This window comes from Leptodactylus fuscus, chromosome 2 (genome assembly GCF_031893055.1).
Source record: "Leptodactylus fuscus isolate aLepFus1 chromosome 2, aLepFus1.hap2, whole genome shotgun sequence".
Taxonomy (NCBI): domain Eukaryota; kingdom Metazoa; phylum Chordata; class Amphibia; order Anura; family Leptodactylidae; genus Leptodactylus; species Leptodactylus fuscus.
In genome coordinates, this window is record NC_134266.1 from 144,785,803 (window position 1) to 144,812,806 (window position 27,004).

The following is a 27,004-nucleotide window of genomic DNA, read 5'->3' on the forward strand; positions in this document are numbered from 1 at the left end:
TTCCATCGGGATCTATAAAGTATTCTGTTCTATTTTATTCTATTTTATTCTATTCTATTCTATTCTACTCTATATGAGGGTTGGAAACCAAAAAGCGTGGTAGTCAGACCCCCACCAAATTGATATTGATAACCTACCTTAATATTAAAAGTCCAGAGAAGGGTTTATTAGTTACTCTTATATGATTTATTAAACCGTTTCTATCTATAGTGCTAACATATTCTGCAGTGCTTTGTTCAAGTTATTGAGTTCATGTACAGACAAAATGAGACATTACAGAATAATTCATCATTTCCCAGAATAGGAGCATGGGCCCTGCCCGCGATAGCTTACAGTCTTGCTTATTACTCACATTGATTCCTTAGTTAACTTATATATTTAAATGTTCCATGGATTATGTATAGGATTTTCAGCACTTCAGTTCTGTCCTTATATGTGTGTGGGCGTCCTCTGTAGATTATTTATATGAGGCAGTTTCTAGGCTGGTGCGTGTCATGTATTAATATTCTGGAGCCTCCCTTTTGGGTGTTATTAACACAAGATCAAGGTAATATGTAAATATATTACACAAAATGATAAAAGATAGATTTTACCATCTATTTGTATGTAAATAAATTATGCATAGCGTCTCGGATATCAATCTACTGGGCTGGAGTAGACATTGCCAGCTTCTTGTCTAGAGTATGAATTACAACAAGTAACTGACATGAAACTGCAGATCTGTGGAATCTCCTAGTGATAGTGTATATGATATGCATAGAATGGAGACAAGCAACATTAGAGTATTTAATAGTGGAAAATTAGACTTATATTGGTTCTACAAACAAGACAATCTGCTTTAGCTTCAATAGTATTTATGTATAACAGCATAAAATACAGGTAGAAAAAATACATTTGCATAAGCAACAAATAATGCAAATTTGTATATACAACCAACGCCTACACACTAACTACTGCATCACCAATTAGATCAAGCCTGAGGAAGGTCACAGCCTCGACCGAAGTGTTGCATAGAATTTCTTGATCCACATTTCTACAACAAGAACTTTTTGTCAGTATATAACATGGCGCTGCGATGTATGACACTAGCTTATCCTAAAACATGAGAAAATAAAAAGCTCTATTTTCTGAAGAAACCTATGGTGTGTACAGTGATTTCTATGCATAGGTTACGATAACTTTCATTTTTACAAATATTGACCTGTGTCTTCCTCATCTCCTAATATCATAGTGGTTAATGGTTTTTGTGCTGTCTTATTAAAAATGTTAATAAAAGATTTGAATACGATCAGTATTCCCCTATGTTATTAAAATTGACATAGTATCTCTGTTGGATATGTTAAAGCTCAAACACTAGTAAATTTCTGTAGATTAAGTATTCAAAGTGATCACTTGTAAAAACGAAAATTTCAAAATGTTCTCTGAATGTTCACTTTATTCGAGACACCGTTTAATTATTGGGGGCACCATAAAAATGTAAAAATAATTTTAGGTGTAGCCAAAACATCACTTTATATTGTAGAAAGCTCTATTAGGCTAAGGCCCCACAGGCCGTATCCGCAGCACTAAAGCGCTGCGGGAAGAACCGCTGCGTGAATGCATTGCAGTTCTTTCTGCAGCGCTTTTTAGAGAAAGTTTACAGAGTTTTCCTCTGCGGACTTTCTCTTAACATTATATCTACGGGAAAGCCGCCGGCGTTTCTGTAGATATAATTGACATGCTGCGATTTGCAAATCGCAGCGTGTCCGCGCTACGATCTTTTCCGCAAAGTGGGGATGGGATTTGCATGAATCCCATCCACTTTGCCTGTACTGTACAACGCCGCGATTTTTCCCGCAGCGTCTCTGGTCCGGTCCGTGGGGCCCTGGCCTTAGGCTAAGGCCCCACATTGTGGAAACACAGCTTTTTTGGTTGCAGATTTTGTTGCGGTTTTTTGAGCCAAAGCCAGGAGTGGATTGGCAAAAGGTAGAAGTATAAGAGCTTCAGATATATTTCCCATTCCTTTTGTAGTCACTCTTCGCTATGGCTCAAAAAAAACGCAACTAATTCTGCAACAAAAAAAGCTGTGTTTCCGCAACCTGAGGCCATAGCCTTAGGGTAACATAAGGCCCCACATTGCGGAATGCAGGTAAAATATGCATCAATTTTTTTCTGCAGCGTTTTTCACTATTGAATTGATAGGGAAAATGGAAGCATTTCTGCAGGTAAAATTGGTGTGCTGAGTTTTTCTAAACGTAGCTTTTGCGCAACGTTTTTTCACAATATTGGATAGGATTAGCCAGAAACTTATTCACTTTGCTGGTACAGTAAAACGCTGCATCTCCGCAAACTAGGGCCTAAGCCTCAAAGTGGCCAGGATCCAAAAAAACGCAGGTTAAAATGGGATAGTTTGGTATAATAGGAGTTTATTCAGTCATGTGTTAAGATAAGAATAATAAATATACAATATGTATTATTCATTTAACAGCAGCTGTAAAGCCTGGCACAGATGGTGTGTATGAGGCATATCGTGGAACAAACACAGTTTGCTCAGCCAGGAAGGAGGTAAGAAAATCCTGATTTACAGCTAGGTCTTCACACAGTAGTTTTGGTGCAGTTGTTTCAGTGGTTGTTTAAGCCAATGCAACGAGTAGAATCAAAAACCATGTAAACGGGGTACTTTATACTCCAGCTTTTTTGGATTTTGAGTAATTCTAATTGTGACTAAAGCAAAATGCACTGTATGAGTGTTTAAGTTACCAAACAGATCACAAAACCCATCTGAAAGTATTATTCTTATAAAAACCTGCTGCAATCTTGTACACCACCATTAGGTTCCTGGTGTATATACCACATATCCCACACATCTATTGTTTGCTAAATGCAAGTCTTTATATAATGCAGGGGAAAAAAATGAATTATCATGGCTTTTGTTAATATTGAATGGCGCAGTGAACTATACTATTAAATACAGAGGATTCCACAGAAACTGTATCCAGCTTGATACACATTTTCTACAATGGCCCCTTTGCGAATGTATTCCCCCTATTTATAATACAAATACAGTGTGACTGGAGCCTTTTTGGATCACAATAGAATATTTTTTAAGCTTGGTTAAAAAAAAAGTAATAATAGCATAACGGTACGGTATGTCATCTCCAACAGGGGCAAACTCAAGGGGGTGGTTTCACAGTTAAGGGGGTTATGTTCAGAGGAGAGCAAACTGGTCCGGTAATGAACCACTTTCGTCCTGAATACTTCAATAGTTTCATTTTGGGGCTTGTCACCCCTAAACCAGAAAGTCATATTATATTACTCTGGGTTCTATCTGACTAAAATGAACCTAAGGAAAAATTTGTCCGAACCCAAGATGAAATAAATCTTCAGAGGTTCACTCATTTCTAGTTACGTCATGTCATGAAAAGTATGTATCCTCTATCCATAGGATTTAGGATAAATACCTGATTTGGTGGGGGTCTGAACACTGAGGACCCCCCCCCCCCCCCTTCAACAATAGGGATTCCCTCAGCTGCACATTCTGCCTGGCCCCAGCCAAGTTGAATGAAGGGTTGACTGGTGGTGGATGGCACTTGTATTCACTTTAATGGGAGCACCTGAGTTAGCCGAATGCTATACTTTATCTCCAGTGCTCCCATGGTTTTTTTTAGCTGGACACAAAGTCAGACATGCAGGACTTTGTGTCCGGCTTTAAAAAGAAAACTGTTTCCCCGCAGACAGGCCACAGGCAGACACTGGTGGTCACCTTTACAAACCCATTCTTTTGCATGGGTTTTAAAGGTGACTGCCGGGTTTCCATCCCCTGTCCAGTTTAGCTGGGACTGAGGATGGAAACCCGACGGAATGCATACACCGGACACTGAGCACAAGTGTGAACGCCCCCTGAGATGTTATTTATCCTACAGTAAGATATTATACTGCTTACTTCAGGGGACACAGGTAGGGTCCGTCCAGAAAGGCAGCAGGCACTAAACCTGACCAGTGAGATCACTGCTGAGCGACACAGCAAACTGTAGTACGGTAGTGGCTTTGCGTACTGTAATTTGGGCTGCGTCAGGTCACGTTGCTAGGGTGACCTGACTGACGAAGTGACGGAGGGGCACAGTTGACTATATTGGGCCAGGCCATGGAGACAGCGTGCTTCACTTTACCTATTGGAGGGCACCGCTCCTGATGTCTGTGCGACCTGCGCTACTTCCAATGTGTCCGCCTGTGTCCTCCTGCCACATCGCTTGTATGCGATGTAAGGAGGATACCGGAGGCAGATCAGGCCACGCAGACATAAGGAGCGGTGCCTCCTGTATCCTCCTTACATCGCATACAAGCGATGTGGCAGGAGGACACAGGCGGACACCGGAAGCAGCGCAAGTCCCACAGACATCAGGAGCGGTGCCCTCCAATAGGTAAAGTGAAGTGCGCTCCATGGCCTGGCCCGATCTCCCCAGGAGCTTCATTTCTTTACAATCCTTCAGACAGTATAAGTAAATCGTGACAAAGGAGGTATTAAAGAGCTGAAAAAATGTGTTGAGGCCAGATTAGAGCTGAAAATCCAGATGTCAGGTTCCCTTTAAATGCATGATCTAGCTCAGAGGAGAAACTCTTTGTGCTTTTGGCATGTCCCATTGCATCTGAGCCACCATTTTGTGTATATCTCTCTATATTATAAAAATGAATGCTTGTCTGTCCGTCTGTCTGTCTGTCTGTTCTCTAATGCGAACCAAACGACTGGACCGATCTTCACCAAATTTGGTACAGAGATACTTCAGATATCAGGGAAGGTTTAAGACGAGACTCCAACTCGCTCGGACGTACCGTTGCTGAAATACAGCATTCCAAACACAGTTCTCCCCCCCTTAGCCAATACAAACCTGCAAGACTTTCACTCATATTCCAACTGCAATACACACGGTCACTCCACATACACAGTACAACACTGATATCCAAACTGAGATACACGCATCAGAGGATTAGATACACAGATCAGCACACAGTATCACACGCCAGAGGATTAGATACACGGGTCTGCACACAGTTCCACACACCAGAGGATTAAATACGCACTTCTGCACACAGTTCCACACACTGAAGGATTTGATACGTGCATCTGCACACAGTTCCACATGCAGTAGGATTGGATACGCGCGTCTACACATAGTTCCACACGCCGAAAGATTAGATACGCGCCTCTTCACACAATACCACACAGGGGAGGATTAGATACGTGTGTGCACACAGTACCACACTTTGGAGGATTAGATACATGCCTCTGCACACAGTACCACAAGCCAGAGAATTAGATACGCGTCTCAGCACACAGAATCACACGGGGGAGGATTAGATATGCGCGTCGACACACAGTACCACATGCCGTAAGATTAGATACACGCTTCTGCACACAGTACCACATGGGGAGGATTAGATACGCGCGTCTACACACAGTACCACATGCCATAGGATTAGATACACACGTCTGCACAGAGTACCACATGCCGTAGGATTAGATACACGCATCTACACACAGTTCCACACTCCAGAGGATTAGATACGCGCGTCTGCACACAGTTGTACACGCCATAGGATTAGATACGCGCCTCTTCACACAATACCACACAGGGGAGGATTAGACACACGTGTCTTCACACAGTTGTACATGCCATAGGATTAGATACACGTGTCTGCACACAGTATCACATGCCGTAGGATTAGATACGCATGTCTACACACAGTTCCACACTCCAGAGGATTAGATATGCGCGTCTGCACACATTTGTACACGCCATAGGATTAGATACACACATCTGCAGAGAGTACCACATGCAGTAGGATTAGATACACGCGTCTACACACAGTTCCACACTCCAGAGGATTAGATACGCGCGTCTGCACACAGTTGTACATGCCATAGGATTAGATACACGTGTCTGCACACAGTATCACATGCCGTAGGATTAGATACGCGTGTCTGCACACAGTACCACATACCGTAGGATTAGATACGCATGGCTACACACTGTTCCACACTCCAGAGGATTAGATATGCGCGTCTGCACACATTTGTACACACCATAGGATTAGATACACACGTCTGCACAGAGTACCACATGTAGTAGGATTAGATACACGCGTCTACACACAGTTCCACACACCAGATGATTAGATACGCACGTCTGCACACAGTTGTACATGCCATAGGATTAGATACACGCGTCTGCACACAGTACCACATGCAGTAGGATTAGATATGCGCATCTACACATAGTTCCACACAGGGGAGGATTAGATACGTGTGTGCACACAGTATCAGACTTTGGAGGATTAGATACATGCCTCTGCACACAGTACCACAAGCCAGAGAATTAGATACGCGTCTCAGCACACAGTATCACACGAGGGAGGATTAGATGCGCGCTTCTACACACAGTACCACACGGGGGAGGATTAGATACGCGCGTCTACACACAGTACCACATGCCATAGGATTAGATATGCGCATCTGCACACAGTACCACATGACAGGGGATTGGATACGCGCGTCTACACACAGTTCCACACGCCGTAGGATTAGATACGTGCCTCTTCACACAATACCACACGGGAGGATTCGATACGTGCATCTGAACACAGTACCACACTTTGGAGGATTAGATACAGGGCCCTGCAGACAGTACCACATGCCAGAGAATTAGATACGCGTCTCAGCACACAGTTCCACATGGGGAGGATTAGATACTCGCATCTGCACACAGTACCACACGCCAGAGTCATTAGATACGCGCGTCTGCACACAGTTTCACTTACTGGAGGATTAGATACGCGCCTCTTCACACAATACCACTCGGGGAGGATTAGATATGTGCATCTGCACAAAGTACCACACCAACAAGGATTGGATACTTGCATCTAAACACAGTACTACACGGGAAAGGATTAGATACAGCTTTATTCCAGGTATTCATAACAACTGATCACAGGTTTTTCACTGACTTTCAAAATGAGATACACATAATCACATGACGCTTATGGACATACACAGAAACAACATACAAAATACACCAGTGCAAAATTGGACAATTCTTATGGGGCCACTACACAAACATAAAATGTAATATACCCGTGCGAAGCCGGGTCCTCCCTCTAGTATAGTATAAAATCAGCATTTTAAAGAAGTAGTGCAGCCATTGGACTATCTAAGAGTATGGTGATGCTTAGCATAATGCCCCCTACAATGTACTATGACCAGTTCTGAGCTTTATTTTGACAAACACCAGTTAAGAAGTCGGTAAGTGTAATCTTATAACCATCGTACTATAACTCTGAGGATTCTTGGGGCATTTGATGTTTGGAGTGCCATCCTTATGTAGTGATAGAATAGATATGTTTATGTGACTTTTATTCATTGTTATCTACTAATATAGTAAATATGTATAAAACATTAGAACTTCTTTGCCCTGTTTTTATCGTAGAAGATGTTGGCTGATCCTCTTGTGGCTTTCTTTGCATAGATTAAATCTTGAATTTTAAGATTTTCAACATATTTTCTTCCAACCAGCTTGAGACTGTCTGTGAAGATCCTGCTAACTCAGAGCCCCTGATCCTCTTTGATGTGGAAGCCAGTAACAACGAGCCAGTCAGTAATAATTGATGTTTTTATGTTTTTGCACTCTCGCAGTATACACATTTCAAAGACATCAGCAGCACAAACCCTGTTGTATATGTAATAATCTTTCCATGATATGCCTTGCACTCTTGTATATACCTGTCTATAGCAAGAATGATATAAGCTTAAATGTTCTCATTCCTATATATTTACAATGTGATGGAATTTATTCTTGTCTGATTCCGGGACCTTAGTTCAGAGCTAAGATGGAAAATTTAGACTATTCTTTCCTAGTGGGTACATATTGGTTACATACTCTGAATTCACAGATCATTGAGTAAAATCCCTTGGTTTTGACAATACGGTGCTTGTGATACTACTGCTTTAGTATGCAAAAGGGTATTGTGGTCTATAATTATATGAAGTAAATGACATGATTAGTCTCAAATCAATCATTATTCCGCACATGTATGTAAATACACATATATAAGTATTGAAACTTTGTCCAGTAGAATCCATGTATTATGAGAAAACACAAATCATACTCACGTCTAGTCATTATATCTTTCACTTATTAGGTAAACTAGGTATGAAACTCACAAGACCATACACCAGAAACTTTTAGTCCCATTGGCCGCAGTTTTTCAGTTTTTTTTTGTATTTTGCATAAACCTTGAAGGAAGGCTTATGTTTTTGCCAATTGGTTTACAGTTAGGCCTTATTTACACTTTCACTTTGTCATCCAGTTAAAAAATGATGACCTTCCTCGATATATATTTTTTTTACCCAAACCACTAATCTGTTTTTAAGAACAATGCAAATCCATTTTGACATAAAAAAAAAAAAATGGACCCATTCACTTTTATTGGTCCGTCTGTTGGTGAATATGGACAAAAATAGAACATGTTAAAAAGGTCTGTTAAAAATATACGTGTATTTCCTCATTGACTCCCATTGTTCTTACAACGGAGGTTAAGAAAACGTCTGTTACATGTCCGTTTTTCACATTCCTGTGTATAGGGCCTAATACAATACTATTTCAATGGGAAATCTACAGCATATCGCACATGGACATATTCTGAAAGAAGTCTAAAATAGAGTGGTGTGCAAAATCACATTAAACTTGGGTGGCATTTGTTTCCTTAAATAGTCCAAAATCCCCATGATTCAATGAGAATACGTTTAGATTGATAGATTTGATAGTTTATTATGCTTCCAAGCTGTCCTATAAAATAATGTTCTTTTTTTTCAACAAATAGAAGACAGCCAAAGAAGTATCATCTGGTCAAAGCACACTAAAGGAAAGCACAGTGAATGACGCAGAAGGTACGACAGGTTTGGTTGGAGTTGTTTTTCTCATTGATGTAAATGCTTTTTTCTCTGTTAGACTTATTATTATTGTTTATTTATATAGCACCATTAATTCCATGACTTATATTTCCATCTACTCCAGTACTAAAAAGCGAATCAGCTATGTATGGAGACATTTACTCTAACCTAGATCTCAGTACATTTAATGAGAGTAATATATAGGTTCCTGCCTATACCAAATGCTGAAACGCTAGCAGGATTAGACATGGAATGCCGTGATAATGCAGAATATGTGATCATACAAATGTGCTTATCGTGTCATGGAGTCTTATGAATATCTGTCAGACAGTGTAGATTTCCTTCATATATAAATAATTTATTTTTTATATTTTTAACTCTAGTTTTAAAAGACAGCACAGCAATTCATCTTGGACCCATTGAGACGAAAAAGTTCCAGTCCTTCAAAATCGGTAATCTGAAGTAAAACTGTTCTGGTTGTTATATATGTTTTTAGAGACATATATAGTAATACATAACATTTTCCTATATACTGGTCACAGTACGGCTTTGTTCACATAGTACAGATTGTTTGGTTTTACCAGTAGTGAACAAATGTGTATTTTGAAAAAGAAAGGTTTTCCCTCATTCCAATTGTTTTAGGGCAGATCATTTTGACAGATCGGGATTCCTTTCTGCAAGGGTGCAATGGATGAAGCATATTTTGCGCTTACGAACCTTAGTGCATTGTTTATATTGGCAGTTATAGCGCCTCATAGCCATATTGCTGTGATTTTTTTGCCTACAAACTCTCTTCTAAAACACATCCATCGACATCTGAAAATATTTCCAGTTTGCATATATGGTTCTCCATGTATTCAATCAATAGGGTTACGTTCACAACTGTGTTGAAGGTTCCATTCGGAGTCTCTATTTCAGATTCCATCAAAAATCACAGGAAAAGATGGACATGATAACGGTATCCAATGAATCCCCTTTATGATTATTGGGGTTAATCTGGATCTGTTTGTGTCCATCAAATAAAGAATCCATCATAACATAAAAATGGAAATCCTATAGAGATGTGAGAAGAGTTTTGCATAATTTACAATATCTGGATTTCCTGCTATTTTTGGTTTAGGAAATAAAATCCAGAATGAATGGCCTGATCTGAAATAATTTTTAACCTAAAGTCATTTTTTTTTTCAGTTGTTCACCAAGAACCATATACACACAAGACAAGGCCAAGATCTAGGTAAGATCACTGGATTTACAAAAATCAATGAATCCCCAAAATAAAGAGCAGTATAACATAGATTTCTTATTTGAATGTTGACCCAGTCTGAATGCCATGTTAGGTTTGGAAGGATTTGTGTCAGACTGGATTGTGCCTCATGGTTACTTTGTCTTCCTTTGAATTAATAGGGCTACATAAGCAGCACTTTTCTCTCTGGATGATTTGTGTGGACACCATGTGCAAAACTCACGGATCTCATTATAGTCTATGGGGTCCATGTGGTTTCTTAGCTAACCGCTTTTTAATGCATTCGGCATTCTATTTGGGGGGTACCCAAGTGGACTCCCCGAATGGAATACTGAACGCAAGTGTGAACCAGGCCTTAGACATATGACACAACATGTTAAGGAAAATATTCTTAAAGGGATTGTAGTGTAGTGTAGTGAAGAAGCATATGGAAGCAGCAGCGCTCACTGCAGTGGCTGTCTAGACTTTCCTAACTAAACACACTGACACTGACTGATCTCTCTCTGTAAACTATATATTAATGTATAGTATGTCTATCTATCTATTTTATTCTCCTCACTATGAAACAAAGTAACTGTTATTAATCCACTATCTATCTGTATTCTATGTTTAACTATCATTTTATCTACTCGTTTTCATTCTGATATTTCTGTATTTCCTGGGTAGCTTGTCTTAGGCTGGGACCCCACGTTGCCGTGTTGTTTTACGGTACCTGCAAAGTGGATGGGATTTTGGCTAATCCCACCCAAACATTGCAGAAAAAATTCCACCTCAAAAAAACTGCGGACTTTCTGTGTAAAACGCTGCAAAAAAACCACAATATGTTTCCCCTGCGGTCTTTTCCGCATCGTTTTGGGGCCTTAGCCTTATAATGGCTATATCTCAAGCACTTGTGGGTCAATAACTCACACTTATAGTCCTTCATGTTTGCCTGTGCAAGATGGAGGACTGCTTGCAAGGCATTATGGGGAAATGCACTGTCTGAAGGCATGTGATTCTTCTTTTTCAGGTTTTTTTTCTAATATAGTTTTTATTGAGTTTTACAGTAGAACAAATAAAACAGTGGCACAAAACAGGTCACAATAAATGTCAGTGCAATAAAAGATTATGAAAGCGGAGTGCATAATAAATGTGACGTGAGGACAAGGAAAGAAGCACAAAGGGAAAAGTGTTCAGGTAAACAGGGAAGGGAGGTGAGATCAGAAACCTTGCAGGGCAGAGTAGGTGTTCCACAGAGACCAAATTGAATTGAAGGCTGCAACCTAGCCGTCAAACATTCCAAATTACAGACGTCCTTGACACAAGCAAGGAGATCACTGCTGGAGGGAGGTGGTAGATTTCCATCGAAGAGCTATGAGGGTTTTGGCCATGGATGAGAGGATCTAGGTGAATTTCCTGTAGGAAGAGATTAATAGTGATGACTTTAACCCCCTTCCAGAAACCTTGTATCAATGGACAATCCCAAAATATGGGGTAGAACATGCCCACAGCAGAGTTAAATCTCCAGTAGAAAGAGGGGATCATGGAATTCAGGGAATGTAGGAATGTGGGCTTATGATACTAATGCATCACACATGTGGAGCTGCACCTGACCAAATAATCTGCCATTGAGCAGGGGAAATTCGCCGTCCCAAGGCCTCTTTCCAGTGTATCATATACTAATGCACTGGGGGTGTCCGACCCTCCGGAGAGGATAGCAGGTGATAGATCATAGTGATCAGGCCTATGGTGGAAATATCTGACCAACACCGCTTCTCAAAAAAGAAAAAAAAAATGGAAAGCTTTATAAAGTTGTGTGTCATCCTTATGCAGTCTTGCTAATCGTTTCTGTGTCATTCCAATTTTAGTATATGTGCTGCCAAATTGAGCAAGGCTGACATTTTTAGTGATTCATGCGGGACGAATCCCAAAAGGTTTTAATTCGCTGGAATACAAAACTTTTCAGAGGTTTGCAATGAAGTTGTTCATCTCTACCTCTGGACCAACTCTTTGGTTTCACTTACAAAAAGCGATAGTGGGATTCAGATTAAACCCATATTTCCTCGGGGTACTGCAAGTTTGTAGGTTAATTGAGAGCCATTAAGCTAGGTCTTCTCTTGATTTTATCACAAGCACTTTCTCTGTTTGTCGATAAATTCTAAATCTGGTATTCCTCTTCCACCTATCATGCTGCTTGATATCCTCTATAGGATTATACTGTATATTTTGCTAACCAAACAGAATAATACATTTTGCAGAGCATTTGGAAGAGAGCCCTTATGTACTTGTATTTGGGCTCATTCCAGATATAGTCTTTAAAGCTGACTGATGTCACTTTATTACTCAGGTCTTACTCTAGCACTTCTACTGAGGAGACCATGAAGAAAGTTGAAGAGCCTCCAACTCCACCTCCAAGACCACAGAAAACACATTCAAGAGCTTCTTCCTTGGACCTGAATAGAATCATCCAGCATCATTCTCCAGGTTTTAGTATTTTTTTTTGTATGTAAATGTTATTACATTATTTATTATAGACACAGTTAAATGTGTTATAGAATTAGGGAAATTGGACAAATACATAAATATGTAGGCAAAACTGATGCTTGATATAGCAGCATAACATAGTGAGACTTTGCTGACCATATCAAACACTGAAGCTACTTGTCGATGTTTGTATATTATTTTTCACTATTACATCCTGTTCCTTTCTGTTTAAATTAAATCGCTCAATCTTTCTTTCTACTGACACTCCCTATTGTGGCCAATAGTTTGCTATATCTAATAACTGATGGACACAGTAATATTTCAGGATTGAAATGAGGTTTATTGTACTAACAGAAAATGTGCAATATGCAATAAACCAAAATTTGACCGGTACAAAAAGTATGGGCACCTCAACAGAAAAGTGACATTAATATTTAGTAGATCCTCCTTTTGCCTCTAGTCACCAAACTTAACTGAACTTGAATTGTTTTGTAAAGAGGAATGGTCCAAAATCCCTTCATCCAGGATCCAGGAACTGATTAAAAGCTACAGGAAGCGACTAGATGCTGTTATCTTTGCAAAAGGAGGATCTACTAAATATTAATGTCACTTTTCTGTTGAGGTGCCCATACTTTTTGCACCGGTCAAATTTTGGTTTATTGCATATTGCACATTTTCTGTTAGTACAATAAACCTCATTTCAATCCTGAAATATTACTGTCTCCATCAGTTATTAGATATATCAAACTGAAATGGCTGTTGCAAACACCAAAATATTTAGAACTAAAAATGGTTAAGATTAATAGGGGTGCCCAAACTTTTTCATAGGACTGTACACTTCAGAAGGTGTTTTGTTTCTACACAGTGATTCCTAAACTTTCTGAATGCCGGATTCACTTCTGAGCGATAGTTTTGCTGGGGGTCCTCTCTACTGTACTTAGTCACATTTCAAAAATAAATATCCCTACCTATACAGTCCTATGAAAAAGTTTGGGCACCCCTATTAATCTTAATCATTTTTTGTTCTAAATATTTTGGTGTTTGCAACAGCCATTTCAGTTTGATATATCTAATAACTGATGGACACAGTAATATTTCAGGATTGAAATGAGGTTTATTGTACTAACAGAAAATGTGCAATATGCATTAAACCAAAATTTGACCGGTGCAAAAGTATGGGCACCCTTATCATTTTATTGATTTGAATTCCCCTAACTACTTTTTACTGACTTACTGAAGCACAAAATTGGTTTTGTAACCTCAGTGAGCTTTGAACTTCATAGCCAGATGTATCCAATCATAAGAAAAGGTATTTAAGGTGGCCAATTGTAAGTTGATCTCCTATTTGAATCTCCTCTGAAGAGTGGCATCATGGGCTACTCAAAACAACTCTCAAATGATCTGAAAACAAAGATTGTTCAACATAGTTGTTCAGGGGAAGGATACAAAAAGTTGTCTCAGAGATTTAACCTGTCAGTTTCCACTGTGAGGAACATAGTAAGGAAATGGAAGACCACAGGGACAGTTCTTGTTAAGCCCAGAAGTGGCAGGCCAAGAAAAATATCAGAAAGGCAGAGAAGAAGAATGGTGAGAACAGTCAAGGACAATCCACAGACCACCTCCAAAGAGCTGCAGCATCATCTTGCTGCAGATGGTGTCACTGTGCATCGGTCAACTATACAGCGCACTTTGCACAAATAGAAGCTGTATGGGAGAGTGATGAGAAAGAAGCCGTTTCTGCACGTACGCCACAAATAGAGTTGCCTGAGGTATAAAAAAGCACATTTGGACAAGGCAGCTTCATTTTGGAAACAAAAATTGAGTTGTTTGGTTATAAAAAAAAAGGCGTTATGCATGGCGTCCAAAAAGAAACAGCATTCCAAGAAAAACACATGCTACCCACTGTAAAATTTGGTGGAGGTTCCATCATGCTTTGGGGCTGTGTGGCCAATGCCGGCATCGGGAATCTTGTTAAAGTTGAGAGTCGCATGGATTCCACTCAGTATCAGCAGATTCTTGAGAATAATGTTCAAGAATCAGTGACGAAGTTGAAGTTACGCCGGGGATGGATATTTCAGCAAGACAATGATCCAAAACACCGCTCCAAATCCTCAGGCATTCATGCAGAGGAACAATTACAATGTTCTGGAATGGCCATCCCAGTCCCCAGACCTGAATATCATTGAACATCTGTGGGATGATTTGAAGCGGGCTGTCCATGCTCGGCGACCATCTAACTTAACTGAACTTGAATTGTTTGTCCAAAATACCTTTATCCAGGATCCAGGAACTGATTAAAAGCTACAGGAAGCGACTAGAGGCTGTTATCTTTGCAAAAGGAGGATCTACTAAATATTAATGTCACTTTTCTGTTGAGGTGCCCATACTTTTGCACCGGTCAAATTTTGGTTTAATGCATATTGCACATTTTCTGTTAGTACAATAAACCTCATTTCAATCCTGAAATATTACTGTGTCCGTCAGTTATTAGATATATCAAACTGAAATGGCTGTTATAAACACCAAAATATTTAGAACTAAAAATGATTAAGATTAATAGGGGTGCCCAAACTTTTTCATAGGACTGTATGTTGCCTCTTATTCTGCTGTAATCTTCCTTCTATTGTGTATTTCAACACTGTACTCTGCCTTTTATTCTGTTCTACCATGACAAATTTTGGGGCTCCATACTGACAAAACTTATGGCCCTGCCTCTTCCCTGATGTCTCTCACAATTTCTTCTCCTGTGGCACACATACAGTATATATAATGTTCCCCAGAGCTATCCACACAGTATAAGGCCCCACACTATATAAAGTTCCACAGTGTCTCTACACCGTATAGTGCTCCACGGTGGCCCCCCACAGTATAATGCTCCACTGTGCCCCCCCCCCCACAGTATAATGCTCCATAGTGTATCTACACCGTATAGTGCTCCACGGTGGCCCCCCACAGTATAATGCTCCACTGTGCCCCCCCCCACAGTATAATGCTCCATAGTGTATCTACACCGTATAGTGCTCCACGGTGGCCCCCCACAGTATAATGCTCCACTGTGCCCCCCCCCCCCCCACAGTATAATGCTCCATAGTGTATCTACACCGTATAGTGCTCCACGGTGGCCCCACACAGTATAATGCTCCACTGTGCCCTCCACAGTATAATGCTCCACTGTGCCACCTCCCCCACAGTATAATGATCCATAGTGTCTCTACACCGTATAGTGCGCCATGGTGGCCCCACACAGTATAATGCTCCACTGTCCCTGTCCCCCCCCCCCACAGTATAATGCTCCATATCGTATCTACACCGTATAGTGTTCCACGGTGGCCCCACACAGTATAATGCTCCACTGCTCCCCCACCCCCCACAGTATAATGCTCCTCTGTGGCCCCTTTATCAGCCGCTGTATTGGACTGCAGAGCAGCGTTGTCCAGCTTAATTCCTGCTGATGGTTCACAACCCCCCTGACAATCTTTATATTACTCCTTTCATGACTCCTTTTAATGTGTATGTGCCACTTTATATGTTCAAAGAGGTGCAATGCATTAAAGGGGTTTTCCAGGACTTTTACGTTCATGACCTATCCGTAGGGTTGGTCATCAGTTTAAGGTTCATGGAGGTGTGACATCTGGGATCACAATGTCTCAGCTGTTTGAAGTGGCAGCAGTGATCCTGAGTGCCGGTTCCACTTCACGGAGCATATGATGTCACATTATTGTGTCACATTCAGTTAAGTGAATGGGCTGAGCTGCAGTACTAAGTACAACGAGTGTGTGGGGTCGTGCTTGGTAAGAACTGAAGAGACCACATCCCTCACGCCAATGGACCCCTGCTGATTTAAGGATAGGACATTAATTATTTAGCTTGGAAAATCCTAAGAACACAATCACATGACAGGGCAATGACTTGATTATGGTGCAGACAAAAGGTAGATGACCATGACAGTGACCACAATATTCCATAATAATTCATTGCAAACTGATTGTATAGAGTGCTAAAATGTTTCAAGATGATATGAAAGTGTTTTATAGGGTAACACACAGCCATTAACTAGAAACACTGAAAAAACAAGCAGTTTGTAATAAATGAATGGAGTACTGCGGCACCCAGTTTTGGGCGGCATCTGAACCGCGTTTTGGCCGCGCCATACGGTTGTTTCCTAAGAGAGTGTAACCATTTAAGCAGATCTTTTCCTCTGCAGATTGAGCTGTGATTACAGCGAACTGCAGTGATAAATTCTTATATCAGGCAGCCAGACAAGATTAGGCTGTAATTTACTCTGTAGAAATCTGTAGTTAGCTGTAATTCACCTTCAATTAACGTAATTACAAAGGGTTGTGTGGAAACCGAGATCTACATTATACAGTGCACATACACAGAAATAAAAAAGCCTTATGCCAAAGGAACCGACGATTTAACATAATCCTGGTAGTAGGAATTGTATGAGAGTCTTTCACGTGTCACTAACCGAATTGTTATTCAGTCTTCTCTTTAGCCATTATGGAGTTTTCATTTCGAACAATATATTTTTTATGCTGTATGTAATGTGGGTATATTATTTTGTGTTGAAGCTATTGACGGTGCATTTCCTTGGGTGTGAAGTGATCAGGGCACCATCTGCATGGAGCTTATGGTACTACATTCGTAGCATTTCTGCTGCGGGTATTTTTTTCTTCAATGTGTGGAAGGGATTTGCTATACACTTTCTAAGGACTGTAAAACGCTGTGGCCAAACTGTTGCGTTTTCGCCACATGCGGCCCAGGCCTTAGATGACCCTATTATCGTATATGATCTGATCCTTCCTTTTTCTAGAAATCAGAATTAGTTCTTTGGAGGGAATTTATGATGAGTGGATTTTTTAATATCAGTTTTGCTGGAGTGTGTGTTTCCATAATTTGCTCCAAATTTATCCAGTTTCTAACTGTGTTTGATAAATGTGGAGTATCTGTAAGTATAACACTTCTGTCCGGAGATCTTACTTCATCATCTATACCAATGCCCTGAAACTGCAACAATTTTACAACTTTTATTAGTTGCATCTGAAAAATCTGATGTACAGACAGTTAGACAGACAAACTTCACGCATCTCCCCACCCACTTTTCAAAACAGTGGTGAATGATCTAAAGCAGGGGTGCTCACACTTTTTCAGCATGTGAGCTACTTTATAAACTGACCAAGGCAAAAGATCTACTACCCACGGGCCTGTGTTCGGGGCGGGGCCAGACATGTGGGTGGGGCCGGGCTTGTGGGCGGGGTCGGGCGGAGCGTGAGAGCAGGAGACAGCGGCGTTCTGTGGCCGCCCAGGGATCCCCGGTGTCTGCTTGTTCACAGCGCAGGCTGAGAGTTATCTCTGGACACTGGCAAGCTGGGGCTGTAGCAGCCCCGCCTGCCAGTGTCCGGAGATAACCCTCAGCCTGCACTGTGAACAAGCAGACACCGGGGATCCCTAGCTGCATCCCGCAATCGACCCATACGTCCTTTGCGATTGACCAGTAGATCGCGATCGACGTATTGGGCACCCCTGATCTAAGGCTAAGGCCTCATGTAGCAAAATACATTAAAAACATTTTTTTCCACAGCATTTTTCATTACATCTTCAGAGTTTTCCTTGCTAGCGTTTCCGCAGGTATAATTGACATGCCACAACTTTCAAAAACACAGGCATTTTTGAAAACGCAGCTTTTACGCTGAAGATTTTGTTTGCAAGCTGTGGATGGGATTAGCCACAATCCCATCCACTTTGCAGGTACTGTAAAACTCAGCGTTATTGGCAGTGTTTCCTCCGCAGCCAAAACGCTGCATTTTCACAAGATAACACATGGCAATTTCCATGGTGACAGGTTCCCTTTAACCCTTCTTTCATACAACCTAATAGCAGCAGGAAATCATTTATATGTTCATATTAATCAAATAATTGATTGTATTAGGTCTTTAGAGTCATAACATGGTGGTCATTGACTTCCATGTATCTCTGAACAGTATGTCTCCATTAGCATACATAGGAAGTACATGGTTTTCATCCGTATGAACTTGACAAACAAAAATAGTGGCACGCTTCATCAAACACAATACCGTCCAGCAACAAACAGAGTGCCTGTCATTTTAATCTAGTTATAAAACAAGTTAGAGCCACATAATATACATTGCTTCAACATTACATAAAGGTAGCTTTCAATTGATTGTATCTGATCCCTGAAGATATTGTATGACTATCTGGTTTTCTCTGGTTTATGTAGCTCCTCGAGCTGGATGGATACAGCCACCACCTGCACTACCTCCAAGACCATGTGTATCACAGGTAGTATGCCGGATTCTGTTAGACATAAAATTGGGTACACAATAGTGTTTATTCTACTTTATGTCATTTCATGCCTTAGTTTTTAAAAGGAAAACAGAGCCATTTCTCTTATTGCTATTATTGCTAATAATGGGATTTTTCTTCTGTTGCCTTCAGTTGAATCATCTTCCTTTCTGCATGTAAAAGGGGTTGGCCACTTTCAGACAAATATTGAGAGAGAAATGTTACTGTCTGTATAATAAGTTATACAATTTTCCTATATACTTTCTGTATCAATTCCTCAAGGTTTTCTAGATTTCTGCTTGCTGTCATTCACTCTGCTTACTTTCAGCGAATATACAAAGTTTGTAGTTTAGCCACATGTATATAAAAACACCGTAGAAACGTCACCTAGGTGGTGGTACAAATTTATCTTCCATTGCAGGGATTTTTCAGGAATGAATTGCATGACGCCATACTAAGAAGTCTTATGACCTCTGTACAGGCAGACAGGTGCTGTATGAATGGAGCTATTGTTTCCTAGATGCAATGCATATGGTATCTGATAGAGCATCCTCTGATTTTACACAGAACCACTCAATAAAATAAAAGTCCTATAAGCACTTTGAAGAGCAGAGCTGTAATATGGCAATATAAGGTCTAACACTGAGATTCACTACACTTGTGTGCGGCGATTCTGAGAATTAAACAGACTGATAGATTTTTCTGATACATTGTAACGAATGATCACAAGAGAAGAGATATTTGTACTCGTTTTGACTTGGCTCAGTGCAGATAGAGTAGTCATACAACTCTGGACAATGATAGTGACTGGATAGTAATTTTGGGGCCCATGCAAGGAGGGGGCCCTCAGGTCTCTCTCATAACACTTTGATGTCATAAGATGTCTGGCAGTCCACGTAGCATAAATCCTTCCCCCGATCTGTTTGTTGAGATTCAGGATACATGTTTGTCAGACATACCCCACTTCCCTGTCAAGATATCATTAACCCTTAAATTAAAAGGCAGCTGTAGGTCTGAATGTAGTGAAATAAGGAAGGCTGTGGAGAGAAATTTATCTAAATGGGTTACTACCTTATTTTTTCTTTTATTATTCGAACGCATTTACTATCAAGAGCAAATACATTATTTCTACAACACTTTCTATTGCACTGTCTTTTTACTAGGGGGCAATTCTGACTTTTGCTATGAGGCCCAATGATTTCTATGTACTTCTCTATGTAAAACAAGGACCTGCAAATTTAGGAGGAGGCATATGATGAAGACATTATGTACTGTGATTGTACCTTATATATTATTCTATGTGTCTTGGCAGCTTTCTTATCCCAGTACTAACACCGATCAAAAGATGCAAATTCCACAGCCAACATTTGCAGATTTCAAGTCACAAGATCAGGTATGGAAACTCTAGCGCGTAATATTTCATGTTTTTACTTTATTCTTATTTCATATTTACAAAATTTCCAGATAAGATCTATTAAAAGTATCCCTCAAGAATGACAGAGAGAGAGAAAAAATTGTTAATTCATGTCGATGAGAAAATTCAGATATTGACAAAAGGACTCAATCTGACAACTGGATTTATTAGCCCTTAGGCCTCGTTCACATCTGCGTCGGTAATCTGTTCGGGGAGTCGGCATGGGACCCCCCCCAAACAGACTGCCGAACGCATTGGCAAGTGTTGTGCAGTGAAAGCACCCGGACTACATAGACTAATCCATTATGTGTCTCTGTCTGATACCTGGATACGATACAATCATGGTATGGCAGCTGTATGTGGCCAAAACCCTGCTTGCATGCATCTACTGATGATCACGTGATTATATAGTATAATTGTTCAGTCACTGGCAGCCAGCAATATGATCATTTATGGCAGTGCAGACACATGGCCCAGCAAGGGGTGTGCCCGATTTATGAGGAGTCTTGTGCACCCTCCACTGGTGCAGGGGGATATGAAGACTGCCATTTAAAATGCCAATCTTCATAAACTTGCCACGTTGAGCACATATGTCTTCTTAATTATAAAATGGTTTGATATATTGGAAATATTTATCAAAACTATTATTCACTATGGTTATTTATATTGTCTTAAAAATGTAAGAATTTTGGCAAATTTTCTTTGATCAATATATATTCATACTGTATTTTAATCAACAAACAAAATAACAAAATATTCCACTAGGTGGCACTTGAAGGACATCTAAAACGCATGCATCTCCAGGTTGTATAAGTAAAGCTTATTGAAACAAGTAGTCACACTCATGCTGTGTTTGCTATATGACTATATATTCACTATATATTCACTATATATACAGTCCTATGAAAAAGTTTGGGCACCCCTATTAATCTTAATCATTTTTAGTTCTAAATATTTTGGTGTTTGCAGCAGCCATTTCAGTTTGATATATCTAATAACTGATGGATACATTAATATTTCAGGATTGAAATGAGGTTTATTGTACTAACAGAAAATGCGCAATATGCATTAAACCAAAATTTGACCGGTGCAAAAATATGGGCACCTCAACAGAAAAGTGACATTAATATTTAGTACATCCTCCTTTTGCAAAGATAACAGCCTCTAGTCGCTTCCTGTAGCTTTTAATCAGTTCCTGGATCCTGGATGAAGGTATTTTGGACCATTTCTTTCTACAAAACAATTCAAGTTCAGTTAAGTTTGATGGTCGCCGAACATGGACAGCCCGCTCTCAAATGATCTGAAAACAAAGATTGTTCAACATAGTTGTTCAGGGGAAGGATACAAAACGTTGTCTCAGAGATTTAACCTGTCAGTTTCCACTGTGAGGAACATAGTAAGTGTAGTGTTGTAGTGAGGATGGAGGTCTTCTGGAATAAGTCCACTATGAGATGGTTACTCTTGTAGATCAGAACACTTTATTCCATGCTTCCATCATGGCTCCCTGTCTAACAACTCCTCCCCCTAAGCTCAGCTCCTCCTCCCTTACTACCTCACTGTTGCTAGGCAGACAAAGCAGAATAAGTAAGCAGAACAGAACATACAGAACATACTTATAACAACATCACATCTCTCCCCTTCTTATAAAAAAAAATAAAATAAAATGCAAACATTATGAATGGACAATAAATAAAAGGTCCGAACTGAAAAGAAAATTTTACTGCAGAACATAGTCCCTGAGGTGCGTTGGTGGCCTTCGATTTATCCTTGTCGGGTAGCGTTGAGACATCTCGTTATTAGAAACAGTCTGTGAATTTTCGGAGGTGTCTCTTGTTGGTGTTGCTGAACCAGTTGTACCTGGTGAAACTTCCTCATCATCTGTCTCCTCTGCACTTGCTCCTGGATTGTAGTCACGAAGCTTTTTAAAATGGGAGATATTTCGTGTCACTTGATGACCCTGGCGTTGAGCAGTAACCATGGTACCTTTGACGTGTGTGACTTGAAAGGGTTCTGGATGATAAGGGGATGATAACTTGTCACTGGGTCTCAGCCTTTTAACAAGGACCCAGTCTCCCACATCCAGCTGTTTGAAGCGACAACTTCTCTTATCTGCATATCTTTTCATCCTGCCTTTGGCAAGGGAATCATTGAGGACCAATGGAGTCTGGAAGTGAACTACTGGGATGTTTGGAAGCTTAATGCGCAAAGGCCTGCCGAAAAGTGCAGTCGCTGGCGGAGTTCCTGTAGTAGAGTGTGGGGTGGCTCTGTACTGTCTAAGGAACCTGTACAATTCTTGCTGCAAATCCTTGTGTTCCATGGTAGCAATCCGAAGAGTTTTGTTGATTGATTGCATGAAGCGCTCCACTTCACCATTGGCTTGGGGCCAGTAAGGAGTTATTTTTCTGTGGTTAAAACCAAGATAAGTTGCAAAAGACTGAAAATCTGCACTATTGAAAGGTGGCCCATTGTCAGTCTTCACTGTTTCAGGTATGCCATATGCAGAAAAGATTTTGTCCAGTTTTGGTATGACAGCTCTTGCAGAGGTGGTGGAAACGGGTTCAATGACTGGAAACCTAGAAAAATCATCTATGACAACCAGTAAATAGGAATGATCTGGCAAAGTGCAGAAATCAACACTCACAGCAGTCCATGGATTGTCTGGCAGAGGTGTCATTTGTACTGGTGCTCGGCTATGGTCCACCGTAGTTGCTTGGCAAGGTATACATGTGGCAATAAGTGCTTCCACTTGTTTATCTAGTCCAGGAAACCATACTTTCTCCCTAAGTAATTGCTTTGTTTTAACTATACCTTGATGAGCCTCATGGGCCAGATCGATCACTCTACTCTGAAGTTTCTGAGGAATGACCAGGCGGTTGTCACGTAGTAGTATGTTTGAGTCAGATACAGAAAGAGAGTGTCTTGCATTAAAGAAGGCCTGCAAATATGCTGTTTGGCCCTGCGGTTGAAGACGAGTCTCAGCTAGAAAAGAGTTCCAGTTCTTAGACCGAACAGTGTCAATTACCAACTGAAGTTGGGGATCAGAATCCACCGCATGTTTAATTTCTTCGAGGGTCATTGCTCTTGGCACAGAGTGTGTAACAATGAAATTTACATGCTCCTCAGCTAAGACAGTGGCAGGCAAGTCATCTTTGGTAGACTGTGGTGAAGGGTGTCTTGAAAAATAGTCTGCAGGGTTCCCAGCTCCTGCCTCATATCTCAAGTGAAAGCGATAGTTCTGCAGGCGGAGTAGCCAGCGTTCAAGTCGTGGGGGTGGCTTTGATGAATGTTTATTGAAGATTGGAATGAGTGGTTTATGATCACTGACCACTGTGAATGGACGACCAAAGAGGTAAAGATGAAAATGAAGGCATCCCCATACAACTGCGAGAGCTTCCCTCTCAGTTTGAGAATAGCGCTGTTCCGTTTCTGTTAAAGCCTTGCTTGCATAGGAGACTGTAGAGATACTGCCAGTTTTAGACACCTGAGTTAAAATTGCACCAAGGCCTACAGGACTGGCATCCACAGTGAGCTCAGTAGACTTTAGTGGGTCAAAATAGGCCATGACCGTGTCACTAGAAAGACTGGACTTAAGTGTATCAAAAGCTGATTGATGTTCAACTGTCCATGACCAAGGAGTATCCTTTTTAGTGAGTTGTCGTAGGGGTTCAGAAACAGTAGCCAGATCAGGTATGAATCGTCCACAGTATGTGACCAGACCAAGAAAACTTCGAACATCTGAGACATTTTGTGGCTGGCTAGCAGAGGTTATGGCAGCTACTTTCTCAGGGTCTGCAGAAACACCATTTTCAGAAAAAATGTAGCCAAAAAAATTCAATGACGTCTTGTTGAACTCGCATTTTGATGGATTAACAGTTAAATTGCAGGTTTGCAGTCTCTGAAAAACTTGTTCTAGGTGATTGTCATGTTCCTCTTGGGTTGTGCCAAAGATAAGGATATCATCACTAACATTGAGGACTCCAGGTATTCCTGAAAGAACCTGCCTGATAACATTCTGAAAGATTTCTGCAGCCGATGAAATGCCAAAATTCAGCCTCTTGAACCTCCTTAGACCGACATGAGTGCTAAAAGTTGTGATATATCTGGAGTCTGGATGCAATTCAAGCTGATGATAACCAGATTTTAGATCAATTTTTGAGAATACTTTTGCACCATTTAGATCTGTGAGAATATCATCAATGGTAGGCGTAATGTGCCTTTCTCTTTGAATGGCTCGATTGGCATGTCGCATATCCACACATAACCTGATTTTACCAGGCTGCTTAGGTTTAGGCGCAACAACAATTGGTGAGACCCAGGGAGTTGGGCCCTCCACACGTTCAATAACATCATCTGTCTCAAGGTCTTGTAGCTCTTTCTCCACTAGCTTGCGGACATGGAATGGGATGCGCCTGTGAGGTTGAACTGACGGCTGGACTGACTGGTCAATGTGTAATTTCACTTGAAAGTCTTTCAGCTTTCCTATGCCTTGAAAGAGTTGAGGATATTTCTGCATAATAGCTTGGACAGAGGAGTGTGTTACGCTGTTTGCCAGTTTCACTAGGCCCAGAGATACCGCACTACTGCAGCTAAGAAGAGTGTCTGCAGAACACTCCACTACATAGAAAGTGTCCGTGATGGATTTCCCTTCAGCCGTTAGTAATGCCTGAAATTTACCACATAGGGGTAATGCAGTAGCTGAACCATAAGGATATATCTGCAGGTTAGTACATTGCAAAGCAGGTTTGTTCTTTAGCTGGCTATAAGTGGCATGACTAATAACATTGACAGACGCCCCTGTGTCTACCAGTGTCTCCACCAGATTGCCATGTATTAAGATGACTTGTTTGGGATTAGACATTGCATGCACATTGTGAGACCCCTCAGTCACTGAGAATAAGCAGGTGCTGCAGGGCTCATCAGCAGGGGACACTGACTGCACTGCCTGGACTTTCTGTGGCATCACTTGTTTAGCAGAGAGAGAAGATTGTGATTTTGATCTGCAGACTTTTGCAAAGTGATTTTGTTTCCCACAGTTATGACAAGTTACTCCCTTTGCTGGGCATGGTTTCTGATGAGGATAAGGACCTCCACAGTTGTAGCAGGCTGCAGCCTGTGTGTGAGGCACATGTGGCTTCTGAGTGAGCTTTGCTACAGAAGATGGCTGCTCTAGTATACAGTCTGTGTTCTCTATAAGTTTAGCTTGATTCTCTGCTGCATCATGAATACGTGCAACGTCCAGTAGCTTTGCTAAAGTCATGGTGGGATCTCTGAGTGCTTGTCTCCTTAACCTAGAGGACACACAACCTTGTATGATTTGCATCAGAATTTCCTTGTCTATATCTGCAAATTCACAGTAAGCTGCAAGTTGTCTTAAGCGGACATGATATTCATCAATGGTTTCTGTTGCTGACTGTTTTGACTGTCTAAACTTGAAAATTTCAAAAGCTGCATTTATGTATGGAGAGAAATGCTTAGTTAGTGCTGCTTTGCATAACTCATAGTCACTGTCCTCCCCTGTATTGGGCAGAGTTGTGAAGATATCATAGACTTGCTCCCCTGCATAGTGCAATAACATGGCTTTCTTTCTTGCATTGTCAGTAATGTTCATTGCTTGCAGGAATATCTCAAAGCGTTTCAGCCATTTATTCCAGCATGCTGCTAAGTTTGCTTGGGGCTGGTGCACATCAAATACAGCAAAGGAGGGTAAGCAGGCCATGGCTGGTGCTAGGATTGCAGTCTTGTAAACAGTTTCCTGTAGCAGTGAAATACCTTTAGCTGATTATTTTTAATCCTCGTCGCCAATTGTAGTGTTGTAGTGAGGATGGAGGTCTTCTGGAATAAGTCCACTATGAGATGGTTACTCTTGTAGATCAGAACACTTTATTCCATGCTTCCATCATGGCTCCCTGTCTAACAACTCCTCCCCCTAAGCTCAGCTCCTCCTCCCTTACTACCTCACTGTTGCTAGGCAGACAAAGCAGAATAAGTAAGCAGAACAGAACATACAGAACATACTTATAACAACATCACAGTAAGGAAATGGAAGACCACATGGACAGTTCTTGTTAAGCCCAGAAGTGGCAGGCCAAGAAAAATATCAGAAAGGCAGAGAAGAAGAATGGTGAGAACAGTCAAGGACAATCCACAGACCACCTCCAAAGAGCTGCAGCATCATCTTGCTGCAGATAGTGTCACTGTGCATCGGTCAGCAATACAGCGCACTTTGCACAAATAGAAGCTGTATGGAAGAGTGATGAGAAAGAAGCCGTTTCTGCATGTACGCCACAAATAGAGTTGCCTGAGATATGCAAAAGCACATTTGGAGAAGCCAACTTCATTTTGGAAACAAAGATTGAGTTGTTTGGTTATAAAAAAAGGCGTTATGCATGGCGTCCAAAAAGAAACAGCATTCCAAGAAAAACACTTGCTACCCACTGTAAAATTTGGTGGAGGTTCCATCATGCTTTGGGGCTGTGTGGCCAATGCCGGCACCGGGAATCTTGTTAAAGTTGAGGGTCGCATGGATTCCACTCAGTATCAGCAGATTCTTGAGAATAATGTTCAAGAATCAGGGACGAAGTTGAAGTTACGCCGGGGATGGATATTTCAGCAAGACAATGATCCAAAACACCGCTCCAAATCCTCAGGCATTCAT

General features: G+C 40.9%; 1 protein-coding gene and 1 non-coding gene across 4 annotated transcripts in view; one reads left to right on the forward strand and one right to left on the reverse strand.

The window, feature by feature from the left end:
* The window catches only part of REPS2 (RALBP1 associated Eps domain containing 2), a 113,775-nt gene that overhangs the window by 72,429 nt on the left and 14,342 nt on the right, over nucleotides 1-27,004 (forward strand). For all 3 annotated transcript variants that reach the window (XM_075264819.1, XM_075264820.1, XM_075264821.1), the window contains 8 exons: nucleotides 2,468-2,544; nucleotides 7,547-7,624; nucleotides 8,854-8,920; nucleotides 9,307-9,375; nucleotides 10,112-10,157; nucleotides 12,493-12,629; nucleotides 18,871-18,932; nucleotides 20,248-20,328. In XM_075264819.1, the coding sequence (XP_075120920.1) occupies nucleotides 2,468-2,544; nucleotides 7,547-7,624; nucleotides 8,854-8,920; nucleotides 9,307-9,375; nucleotides 10,112-10,157; nucleotides 12,493-12,629; nucleotides 18,871-18,932; nucleotides 20,248-20,328 (617 nt within the window). The remainder of the gene's footprint in view (nucleotides 1-2,467; nucleotides 2,545-7,546; nucleotides 7,625-8,853; nucleotides 8,921-9,306; nucleotides 9,376-10,111; nucleotides 10,158-12,492; nucleotides 12,630-18,870; nucleotides 18,933-20,247; nucleotides 20,329-27,004) is intronic.
* On the reverse strand, nucleotides 11,934-12,037 carry LOC142196366 (U6 spliceosomal RNA). Its single transcript, XR_012715205.1, has one exon. It is a non-coding gene; the product is annotated as a U6 spliceosomal RNA (small nuclear RNA).